The sequence below is a fragment of the Vipera berus genome (genome assembly GCF_964194415.1).
Source record: "Vipera berus genome assembly, chromosome: Z".
NCBI lineage: Eukaryota > Metazoa > Chordata > Lepidosauria > Squamata > Viperidae > Vipera > Vipera berus.
In genome coordinates, this window is record NC_138205.1 from 10,632,149 (window position 1) to 10,644,719 (window position 12,571).

At 43.0% G+C, this 12,571-nt stretch overlaps 1 protein-coding gene across 1 annotated transcript; it reads left to right on the top strand.

The window, feature by feature from the left end:
- Window positions 1–1,613: 1,613 nt before the first annotated feature.
- Window positions 1,614–6,671, top strand: LOC308677663 (leukotriene B4 receptor 2-like). The gene is made up of 2 exons (XM_081344278.1): window positions 1,614–1,721; window positions 4,667–6,671. Coding segments are annotated over exons 1-2 (1,131 nt in total). The 5' UTR covers window positions 1,614–1,719; the 3' UTR covers window positions 5,796–6,671.
- The last annotated feature ends 5,900 nt before the right edge of the window (window positions 6,672–12,571 follow it).

A 12,571-nucleotide genomic window follows, 5' to 3' on the forward strand; every position in this document is an offset into this window, starting at 1 on the left:
GGTCTTGTGATTTACATTCAGATGCTTGGCAACTGATTCATATTTATGACGGTCAAAGTGTCCCAGGGTCATGTGAAGTGACCAAAACCTGCTGCAACCACCCAGCAGACGGAGGGGGGGGGAATAAAAACCAAACACTCCCCCCCCCACTGCCAATCCTCAACAGAAATGCTCAAAACAATGAAAACCTCAGACAGGAAGAAGAGCACTGCTGGGCAAGCAGGCGGGTGTCTTGCTTGGCTGTGGCTTGGGGGCCACTTTTTTCAGTGCCATTGTAACTTCGAAAAGTCACTAAGTGAACTGTTGTAAGTCGAGGACTACCTGTACTTTTTTCCTTTTTTTTCCAAGTTTTTGACACCTTGCTAGGCAACTGGTGGTACTCGGATGTTGCCATATCCTAAAAGTGGTACAATGGGTGAAAAGGTTAAAAAGTCCTGGTCTAAGTGCTATTGCTATTAACAAATGTCTCACTTAGCAATGGAAATTTTGGACTCAATTGTAAGTTGAGGACTACTTGTAAAGAACAAATGTGAGGTTTTGGGAAAAAAACAATAAAGAAACCCCAAAGGATGGCTTTTTGAAATAAGGGACTTTCTGTATAATAAAGGATGTACGGTCACTGTATCTATAGGGCCGTGGTGGTGAACCTATGGCACGCGTGCCACAGGTGGCACGCAGAGCCCTCTCTGTGGGCACATGCGCCATCACCCCACTCCTAGGCCTTCAGCTGGGTTTTATAAAACCTTTTCACTTTAGGCCTCTGCTGCTGTGTGCAAAAAAAGAGAAAAGGTTCAATCAATCAATCAACTTCAACTTCTCGTGGGGAAAAAAAAAGATCTTGCAAAGTTGGAATTGATTGATTAAACTTTTTAGTCCCACCCAGTCTTCCAATACCACCATGGCCATGGCCACCCAAATAGCCATGCCCACCCAATGGGTCACGCCCACCCAATGGGCCACACCCACCCAATGGGCCACACCCATCCAATGGGCCACGCCCACCCAATGGGCCACACCCATCTGGCACCCGACAATACATAAGTGGGTTTTGGGTTGCAGTTTGGGAACTCGGTCTCTAAAAGGTTCGCCATCACTGCTATAGGGCATTAAAAAATAGCATTGGTCCTTTACAACAACAACAACAAAAACTTAGCAAAACTCATCCACTGCATCGTGTAAACTGCAGTGAGGGAAGGACAGCTAAATGCTTGCCTGCATGCTTGATGACCTTGCTTATCAGCTTCCCCCAGATAAAGCTCTGTGGTTTAAGTCCCTTCCTTCTCAAGCAAGGCAGAGAGAGAATGAAGGGATGACACAGGAAGGGAAGGTTGACAGCTTAGCAGAAGGCTAAGGCCGAAAGAGAAAGGAAGGAAAATGAAAAGAAAAAGAAGGAAACACATGCACGCTCAACTTCCAAGTTGGGACTTGTTGGAGGAGGAAAAGCCAGGGGTGTGGTCTTCTTTCCTCCAGCAAGTCCCAACTTGGAGGTTCCCTGGAGAAGCCAGGGGTGTGAGTTCGTGCCTGCAGACTGAGCCAGCCTCCCTGACACTCCCCTGCTCTTCCATTACTCAATCTCATTCCAGCTTCCAGTCTAGACAAGCAAAGGGAGAGCAGTAAGAAGCAACCTTTGCATGAAAAAGGACTGGGTATGAAGGCATTAATCCAGCGAAGACAGGAGACACTGGCCCCTCTGTGACTTGAAGTGGATGGCTATCCCCCATGTGAGTATTTTCACTTGGGGGTGGGGGGTATAAGTGGCACTCCCAAGCAGGAAAAAGAAGGGAACTGAGGCAAGTAAAGAAGCAGTCCCATTGTATGAGATATTTGGGGAATCCTTGAATCGTTCTGTCTGGGAATTTGGAAATGAAAGGAATTAGCAGAAATGTATGATAAGAACCCAGGAAAATAATTATCTGTTTGCCTGTCTGTTGGTCTATGCTGCTATCCAAGCAGGCACACTTAATCTTAATTTATAGACAATGATAATGAGATGGCAATGACTTGGCGGATTAAAACAAAAATCCGCAGGGAAGGAAGGGAGGGAGGAAGGGAGGGAGGAAGGAAGGAAAAAACAGGAAAGAAAGAAAGAAAGAAAGAAAGAAAGAAAGAAAGAAAGAAAGAAAGAAAGAAAGAAAGAAAGAAAGAAAGAAAGAAAGAAAGAAAGAAAGAAAGAAAGAAAGAAAGAAAGAAGATATTTTTATTCAGATTCTGGTTAGGGTTATCACTTATTTGTGCAAATTAAATAACCAGGTTTAGTAAGGACTTTCCTGCTTGATGCATGCTAAAGTGGTGGAACACCATCCTTGGTTTTTTTGATTGCTTTATTTCAAAAAGGATACCAAACTCAGAAAATTGTTGGAACATCTTTTGTAGGTGGCAACACCAAAGTGATTTCAGAAAGGAGATCTGGTATGTTTTTATTAGTCAAATGGTGAAGAAAACAGACAAAGAGAATAAAAATAGAGAGAAAATGGTAAATGAACTCCGCAGCTGTCAAATGCAAATGATTGGCAGAGAAATAATCAAACAAGATGAAATAGAATGCCTATTGCCTCACATGGTACCTTGGTGCTTTCTGAGTTTGTTAGCTTTCTTGCAGACATTTCATTACCCAAACTAGGTAACATCATCAGTGCTAGTCACTATCGATGACTACCTATCATCAAGGGACGCGGTGGCTCAGTGGGTTAGGACGCTGAGCTTGTTGATCAGAAGGCCGGCAGTTTGGCGGGTCAAATCCCGAGTGCCGTGTAACAGAGTGAGCGCCTGTTATTCCTCCCAGCTTCTGCCAACCTAGCAGTTCGAAAGCACGTAAAAATGCAAGTAGAAAAATAGGGACCACTACGGTGGGAAGGTAACAGCGTTCCGTGCGCCTTTGGCGTCTAGTCATGCCGGCCACATGACCACGGAGACGTCCTCGGACAAGCGCTGGCTCTTCGGCTTTGAAACGGAGATGAGCACTGGCCCCTAGAGTCGGAAACGACTAGTATGCATGTGTGGGGGAACCTTTACCTTTACCTTTACCTATCATCAGCCACTATCACTACTAGCACAGATGATATTACCTAGTTTATTTATTTATTTATTTATTTATTTATTTATTTATTTATTTATTTATTTATTTATTTAATTAATTAATTTGTATACCGCCCTTCTCCTGAGGGACTCAGGACGGTGAACAGGGCAATAAATACTAAAATACAAAAGTACAAAAATTAAGAAGAGATTAAACCATAATGCCCAATAAAACAGATAAATACATAAAAACATAATAAAATCCCAAAACCCATCAGACCAGGCCGGCTTGTTCAAACAAATAGGTCTTTAGATCACGTCGAAAGGAGCGAAGTTCGGGGGCCATCCAGAGCTCTACCGGTAAACGGTTCCACAGATCAGGCGCACCCACAGAGAAGGCCCTCCCCCTGGGGGCCACCAGTCGGCACTCTCTGACCGGTGGCACCCTGAGGAGGCCCACTCTGTGGGAGCGAACTGGGTGGAGGGAAGTAGATACCGGCCGCAGGTGCTCCCTAAGGTACTCCGGACCCATGCCATGTAGGGCTTTAAAGGTCATTACCAGCACCTTGAATCTCACCCGGAAGACAACTGGCAGCCAATGCAGCTCGCGGAGCAGCTGGGTAATGAAATGTCTGCAAGAAAACCACCAAACTCAGAGAGCACTAAGGACCCCTCATGTCAACCCTGAGCTACAAATATTCTCCTTTATTAGTCACACAGTACCTTCTGAGGTAGTGAAACTCATGGCTACTTGACATGCAATAGCCAGGATTTTAAAAAGGTAAAGGAGTCCCAGCAGACTTTACTCCGCTATTCATTGGCGACTATTGGGGCGGTGCTCATCTCTGTTTCAAGGCCATTGAGGTAGCACTGTCCGAAGACACTTTCTGTAGTCTTGTGGCCAGCATGACATCGCAGAGAGCTGGTACTTTCCCACCATAGTGGTACCTATTTATCTACTCACATTTTGTATGCTTTCAAATTGCTATGTTGGTAGGAGCTGGGGTGAAGACAGGAACTCATCCTGTCTTGTGGTGCTTGGGTCTCAAACCTGGGCTATCAGTTTTCCATCTGACAAGCCTAATATCTTAACCGCTGAGCTACTGTCCTGCCCCCAAAAAGGTAAAAGGTATGGAGGCAAAATTCAAGAAGCAACCAGAGATCACTCATTTGGGTAAGGAAGCCAATATGAGAGGTAGCAGTGATCAGAAAAGCAAACAGAAGTAAAAAATATGGTCAACATGCCCCAGAGCTTAGAACTTGTGAGACCAAGTCTATCTCTGGCTCATTGCAACTGGGCGAGCCATGGTGATGCAGTGGTTAGAATGCAGTATGAGATGTGTTTGAATGCAGTATTGCAGGCTAACTCTTCCCACTGCGCTGAGTTTGATCCTGACCAGCTCAAGGTGGACTCAGCCTTCCATCCTTCTGAGGTCAGTAAAATGAAGACCTAGATTGTTGGGGGCACTATCCTGATTCTGTACACTACTTAGAGAAGGCTGTAAAAGCGCTATGAAGCGGTGTATAAGTCTAAGTGCTATTGCTATTGCTAAAAAACAGTATGTTGAAACAAAATTGAGTTTAGTGGTGGGGTGCAAGCATAATCCAGCTCTTGGCATCTGAAACTTCTCCATATCTTCCTTCCTACTAGGGCACCCCCATTCCATTTGCTGAACGCTACCACCAATGATTGCCTCCTGACATCGGGAAACAGCACCCTCGTGAGCTCCTCAACCTCCAGCATCACTGGCATTGTGTTTCTCCTCCTGGCTGCCCTGATTGGGCTACCTGGGAACTTCTTTGTGATTTGGAGCATCCTTTGGAAAATGAAGCCGAGCCATCGCTCAGTCACCTGCCTTCTGGTCCTAAACTTGGCAGTGGCAGATGGAGTGGTTCTTCTCCTGACACCCTTCTTCGTCCTCTTCCTTATTTTCAAGAACTGGCTGTTTGGCTGGGCCATTTGCAAAGGAGTGTACTACCTGTGTTGCATCAACATGTTTGCTAGTATCTTCATCATCACTCTCATGAGTGCAGATCGCTGCTTGGCAGTCAACCAGCCCTATTATTCCCAAGCCATCCGGAAGAAGAATCTGGTGGTCAAGATCTTGATAGGGATTTGGCTGGGGGCCATTTTGTTCTCTCTGCCAGCTTTCTTCTTCCGCCAAGTCTTGAAGGAACCCTCACGGGGACATTTCATTTGTGAGCCTTGTCACTCCAGGAAGAGCCTGACCATCTTCCACTTCACCATGGAGACCGTGGTGGCCTTTGTGATTCCATTCACCATTATTGTTGGCTGCTACTCAGCCATTCTTGTCCGCCTCAGGGGAGTACGAAAGAGAAAAGGGGCTCGGACTGAGAAACTGATCGTGGCCATTGTGATCTGTTTCGCTGTCCTCTGGATACCCTACCACATCATCAACATGATCCAGGTGGCTTCCAATCTAGCCTCGGGGCAAATGGCAAACCGACTGGGACAGGCCTGGAAGAGTGGGCGTGCAGGAGCCACAGCCTTAGCCTTCCTGAGTAGCAGCATCAACCCAGTGCTCTATGTCTTTGCTGCTGGGAATCTCATTAAGACTTCGGGTGCCAATTTCATTGCTCAGTTTTTTGAGGGAGCATCTGAGGGGCTTGGACGGAGGTCTCAGTCTCAGAAAAACCTGGACAAAGACCAAGTTGGGCCATGCATGAACCTGGACCAGCAGTTATTGGGAAATTGTGATGGGGTTGACAGGGACACAAATTGTAGGCTGACTGATGACACAACACATAACATTTCCTAGACTGATTCACTACACAAGAAATTCCAAAACTGCCTTGGGCAGGACCAGTTCCTCTAGCATATGCCAATGCTGATTGGGTAGTTATTCAGAATTTCATGCAAAGGTTTTACCAAGTAAAGAAATGAAGCTAGGATCATCTGCCTGCAAAATATGAATTCCAGTCCTGCTACTTGCCTGTTCTTCATGTAAAACTGAGATTTAAATAAAAGCATCAGTAACATTTCTACACTACATGATATGTGCAACTATTTTTTTTTCTCTCACCCACCTTTTCCCTTTGTATCTAGGTTAATGGAACTGTTGTTTATTTCTTTGTTTCCTTATTTTTTTCATGGCTTTTCACTTCTTGCCACATCCATTTGAAGAAATGCAATACACTGATTTTACATCTGTTTTTATTTTCATAGCTAGGCTTTAGGCTTGACTCCTATGAAAAGAGCAAAGATCTGTTGTCAGTATTGAGCATGGACAAAGTGTTTATCTGTTAGTAAATAAATTGTTCGTGAATGGTTGGATGCCAGTAGCCTGCCTTCATGCCTCCTCCCCCCCCTTTAAAAATCACATACAGTTTTTTTGCAGGGAATATTTGGATGAGAAAAAAATATAGTTTCTCAAATATCTCAAAATTAAAAGCAATAGTTAACAGAAGCTAGTTGAATAAACTGACACACACACACATGCATATGTATATAAACATGGACTTGAGTGCGTGTGTTTATGATAAGAGAACAAATTATGTTTTCACTGTGGAATAATTGCAATCTGACATCTGATAAGCTAAAAGGAGTCAGGAAAATGTCTGCAGTAAATTCTTTCATTATCTGCTTGCAGGCAACATACCTAAAAACAGAGAAAGGCATTTGGTCTTTTTTAAGATAAAAGGAGGAGGAGGAGGAGGAGGAGGAGGAGGAGGAGGAGGAGGAGGAGGAGGAGGAGGAGGAGGAGGAAGAGAGTAAAAACCAAAAATGGAATCTTTTTTTCATTTCAGACAACCTCTCTCTTTGTGCTACAGCAGTCAGTAGGAATGCAGGAAGCACATAGGCCAACAATATTTGTCTTGGGTTGTTTACAATAATAAAATGTTTATTATATACAAATGAGTGTCCATGTTCCATTTTTGTCCTTGTGTCCTTTTAATGACAAAGCTAATGGGAAAATTCAGATAACTGAAACTTAGCATGCCTATCTAGGACAAATATGCTTTTCTTGTACAATAAGGGGATCTGCTTTTTTTTTACAAATGTATTCAATCCATTTTTATGGTAAGGATATTTGTCCAGAATGCCTGTTAAAAATAGACAAGATAAAGCAAGATAAAAGGCTTTTTTTGTTTGTGTGCTTCATGGCAAGACTATGGAGTTCACCTCACTGAGAGATGATCAGGATGACAAAATGGTTCTTCTGAAGAATGCAGTCTTCATTTGTCCCTTGACCTTCTCCAACACAGAGAAATAAGCTGAGAGTTAGCATGTCTCAGGCCACGATGTCAAGATGCAATATAATATTAGCTAAAATGTGGGAGGGTTGGGAAGCAACTACAATGGGTTTAAATTGTCATGTCTACAGGAGGGAAGTGTACTTTTGTGCTGAACAAGAGCAAGTGCTCAATGGGACTTTCAGTTGAACTTGCAAAGAAATCTTATTGTTTCATGACACATTAATGTCTGAGAGTTCTAAACTAGCAGCCTTGAGAAAGCTGGGGTGAGGCAAACTCTGTTCCTGGAAGTCTCGGAGCCATCTTGCTTTGCAAAGCAACATAGGTGGGGGCAGGTAGCTCTATGAACACACTTTGAAGTGGTGTCATCACGGCAAAGCTTTGTGCAACCCTAATTCACTCTGCCTAATTATGGAAAGAGATACTTGTGAATTTTATCAATGCATTCAGACTGCCTCACACAAGAACCCTTCCTAATTTGTCAACTACCTTAGATTTTTCAGACACTCCCCCAAACCCAGGAAATCCTGCTTAGATTTGTAGCTGAGAAAGACAAATTAAATGGTATGATTTAACTGAGCTGGTGACTTCATAAGCAAGTGGGTGTAGTTTTCTTGGCCAAAACATCAATCCATTGCTTCTAGCTCTGCCTTCAGGTGCTTTGGAGAATAAGTTGACTCTGTCTTCTTTGTGGCAGCCCCTTAGATATTGTAACACTGCTATCATGTAACCCAGGGGTCTTCAGACCTGGCTCTTTTATGACTTGTGGACTTCAACTCCCAGAATTCCTCAGCCAGGCAAACTGGCTGAGAAATTCTGGGAATTGAAGTCCACAAGTCATAAAAGGGCCAAGTTTGTTTGGTGGAACATGCAAAAGATATTCAAGAAAAGGATAAAGTTTTGTCCGCAACTGTTTTTACTGGGCATTATTACTGATACTACTGTTGTGGACACTAAGCTGATGTTGAATTTAATTACGGCAGCGAGACTTTTAGTAGGGCAATATTGGAAGAAGGAAGAACTGCCGACTATAGAAGAATGGACTTTAAAAGTTTCCAACCTGGCGGAAATGGCAAAGATCTCAGTGTACTTGAAAGACCAGCCGCAACAGAGATATATTGTGGAGTGGAGAAGATGGACTGATTATATCCAGAATAAATATGGGACTAAAAAGTTTCATTTAGCATTTGAATAAGTATTGATGTGATATTTATATTGCTTGTAGTTATTTTATAAGAGTTAAAGTGCGATAGATTTAATAGTTTATTGTTGTTTGCATAAGGTAGACTATGATTGTTTGTATTTTTATACCCTGTATTGAGCTCTGGGAAGTTGGGGAGGGGGGAGGGGGAAGGGAGGGTGGTGTTGGGGAGGGCTGGGGAGAGGGGAGGGGGTCGGGAGGGGTTTTGTTTTGTTAAAAAAATGTATTGTAAAACTTTTCAATAAAAAGGGCCATGTTTGAAGACCCCTGATGTAACCCCTATCCTTCTTTTCATTAAACTAGACATACCCAATTTCTGCAACTGTTCTTCCTATGTTTTAGCCTCCACTCCCCAATCACCTTTGTGGTTCTTCTCTGCACTCTTTCTAGAGTCTCAACATCTTTTTTATATGCAGTGACCAAAACTGGATGCAGTATTCCAAGTGTGGTCTTACCAAAGCATTATAAAGCTGTACTTAACACTTCATGTGATCTCGATTCTATCCCTCTGTTAATGCAGCCTAAGACTGTGTTGGCTTTTTTGGCAGCTGCAGTACACTGCAGGCTCACAAGGATGTGATTTATTCTTGCCTTCTTCTATTTTTTTTAAAAAATCAATTTTCTAGTCTATCTTAGGATTTTCTAATGGGTCCCTCTTCTTGTAGAAACCATACACAACCCAGTTTAGCTTGCTGTTCTTGATATGCTCAGTCAGTCATACTACTGGCTGAGACTTCCTCCCATTTGGCTGGTCTTAAGGAGATCTGGAAAAATTCATAGACAATTAAGCCATGACCATTAATGTTGGTGTTTGTTTGTGAACTGAAGCATCAGAGCTGAATTAGCAGCCATGTGGCAGTAGCAACAGAGAAAATTACTTTTCTATCCATGTTTGTGAGCTGCCTGGTGATTATGTCATTTTGAATGCTGGTTTTACAAAGATACAACTATCAACATACAATGATTCTTAACTTTGGCAACTTTGAAGTGTGTGTTTCTTAAGTGTGACAACTTTAAGACTTTAAGTTCAACTCCTAGAGAATTCCCCAGCCACTTGTGATTGAAAAACACTGCCCTAAATGAATCGGACTGTCACTGCACCAATCCTAATCTAATGCATATATGCAATGCTGATTGAGAAATACAAGAAGATAAATCTTTTGGGGGATAAAATTTTAAAAGAGGGGGATGACCCCCCCCCCAAAAAAATAATATGTGTTTCTGCCCTCATTCTGGCCCTGGCATTAGGTGTTAAGCTGATGCATTTGGAAGAAAACTCTATTTTCCCCACTGTTTTCTGGTTTAATTTTTCTTGTCTGCTTCTTTTTTTTCCTCTGCCAGCCATAAATACCAACATTTTCACTCGAAGGGGAAGTTCACAGTTTGTTTGTTTGTTTTTGCATTTCACTTTTGGTGGTTTCTGCACCCCTCCTGGCTATTTCGACAGTGCCTGCATCTGCACATACCAACCACAGATGCAACAAACGCCTGAAATTCTGTAAAGCTCTTTGTGAAGATTTGCTGTGGCTAACCAATGTGAGGGGAGAGAGGGGGGCATTGTCTCCAGGACTGGCAATGAGTCAGCCAAGATGTGATAGAATACCAGTAGAGGGAGCTGGTCACTGTCCAGATGCCCCATGACAGTTGTCCCCAAACTTGGCAATGTTAAGACTTACGGACTTCAACTCCCAGAATTCCCCAGCCAGCATGGTTGGCTGAGGAATTCTGGGAGTTGATGTCCACATCAATTGCTCTATGATGTTCAGTGAAGGATTTGCTGACCTGGATCTTCCAGGAATATTTATTTATCAGATTTAGATATCACCCATCTCAATCTGGGCAGTGACTGGATTCCTGACCTTCACTGTCAAAAGTGGGTGCAGTGGTGCAGCAGCACAGGTAGTTTTGGGGGCCCAGGAATGGTCCCTGCTCCCCGGGCTGCACTGATTATCAGCCTGCTTGCAGGTGCAATTCAAGGTTTTGGTGATCGCCTTTAAAGCCCTTCATGGCAGGGGTCCAGGTTACTTGAGGGACCATCTCTTCCCACTGGGACTGGTCCATAGCATTCGTGCCAGCAGAGAAAGCATGCTGTGGGTCCTGTCAGTCTGATTATTCCTCCTGATTATTCCAGGAGGAGGGCCTTCTGTGCTGTAGCTCCTGCCCTCTGGAATCTCCCCCCTTCCCCCGATGTGAGATCGGCCCCAACCCTCTTTTTATAAGAACCTAAAGACGTGGCTTTGCCAGTCAGCTTGTGGCTCCAGTGGGGGAGCAATACATTGGAGGTGGTTGATTAATAACAGATCCCATCTCCCCCCCCTCCACTCTACCCCAGGCCTCCCCACGTGTCTTTGGTTTTAATGTTTGCTTTTAACATTTTATGTTTTAGCTCATAAGCATCTGTAAACCGCCCAGAATAATCCTATGGTAAGATAGATGGCCAGTAAATTTTATAAATAAAAGGTAGATATTTGAGAGTGAGAGAGAGAAAAATGTAAATATATTGGGGTGGGAAGTATGGCAAAAAGAGAAATCTCTCTGTAGACAAGCAGGATTTATAAGCCAAAAAAAAAAATCAAGAGTTAACACTTTGCCTTTCAGATATGTTAAACAGTTCCTTCAGGTTAAAAAAAACCACATCATCCACACTTCACAAACTCAATCATCCTGTAAACGTCAGAATCTGTCCTGGCATCCCTTTGGAAAAACCAAGTGCAAACTTGTAAGAGATCACTCCTTCATTCCGTAAATGCTACACAATGCACCATGGAAGGAAAGGATTAGCTTTTAATTCTAAAAATCACACTTCACACTTGCCCTCACCCTTTTGGCCTTCTGAAAGGCTATTAAAACCTGGTTCTATCAAGGCAGGACAAGAAGCAATGAACGGAAACTAATCAAAGACAGAGCCAACCTAGAATTAAGAAGAAATTTTGTGACAGTTAGAAAAATTAATCCATGAAATGACTTGTCTGCAGAAGTTGTGAGTTAAGTTAAGAAGAGAAAGGGCAACTACTTGTCTGAAACGGTATAGGGCTTCCTGCTTGAGAGGATTTCCAAGATCCCTTCCAACCCTGTTATTCTGTTGTTTGTCTTGAAGTTTGTGGACTAAACAGGGAAGATTGATTTTTTTAATTGATTGATTGACTGATTAGATTTGATTTCTATAGCCACCCAGCCAAAAGGGTAGCTCACAATTAAGAAACATATATTGCAGTTAGAACCTTAAAACAATAAAAACATTAAAATATCAAAACACTAAAGAATTTTAAACATCTAACTTGAATATATACAAAGAAAGACATCTGGCTTGTTAAAATACAGCCAGGAGTTGGGGCCTCTAGTGCATGTAGCACCCCAGACTCAGGAGTGCAGCCAGGTCTTAAAAGCTTTAAAAGAAGCTAATAGGGTTAAAGCCATTCTAATTTCTGAAGGTAGGATGTTCCACAGAGCAAGGGATGCTTCAGAAAAAATCTCATCTTCTAGTCCCCATCAGCCCAACATTCTTGGTCAACCCCATTCTGATCTTGCCTTTTGTTTCTTATCTTTGTACCTAAAGTTTTTAATATGTTTATATTTATTATTTTAATGGTAAGCCATCGAGAGAATGAGATGGGCAGCACCAAGAGCCTTGGTGGAGCAGTGGGCTAATGCCTCCTTAAGTAACACCAGCTGCCTGCAATTAGTGCAGGTTCGCATCCCACCAGGCTCAAGGTTGACTCAGCCTTCCATCCTTCCCAGGTAGGTAAAATGAGGACCCAGATTGTTGGGGGCAATTAAGCTGACTTTGTAATAATGCCGCTTGGGGTGTGTGTGAAAGCCCTAATAAGCAGGCATATACATGGAATGAAGGCTACTGCTAAGCTTGTAAGCCGCCCTGAGTCTTCAGAGAAGGGCGGGATATAAATGGAATTAAAATAAAAAAAAAATAAATATAAATTTTATAAATGCATTTCAATTTACTGACATATATTTTAGACCTGTAAATCCCACTAATGTACTGGCTATCACTGTCCCTAGCATCAATGTCCATGCTTATCGCTTTGCATAATCTCTCCTACCACCTGTCCCTTCCTCTTTCTTCTGTATGAGAAATCCTGGGCCTTGCAGCTCTTCAGAGGGGACGGCATATGATTTCTGTAG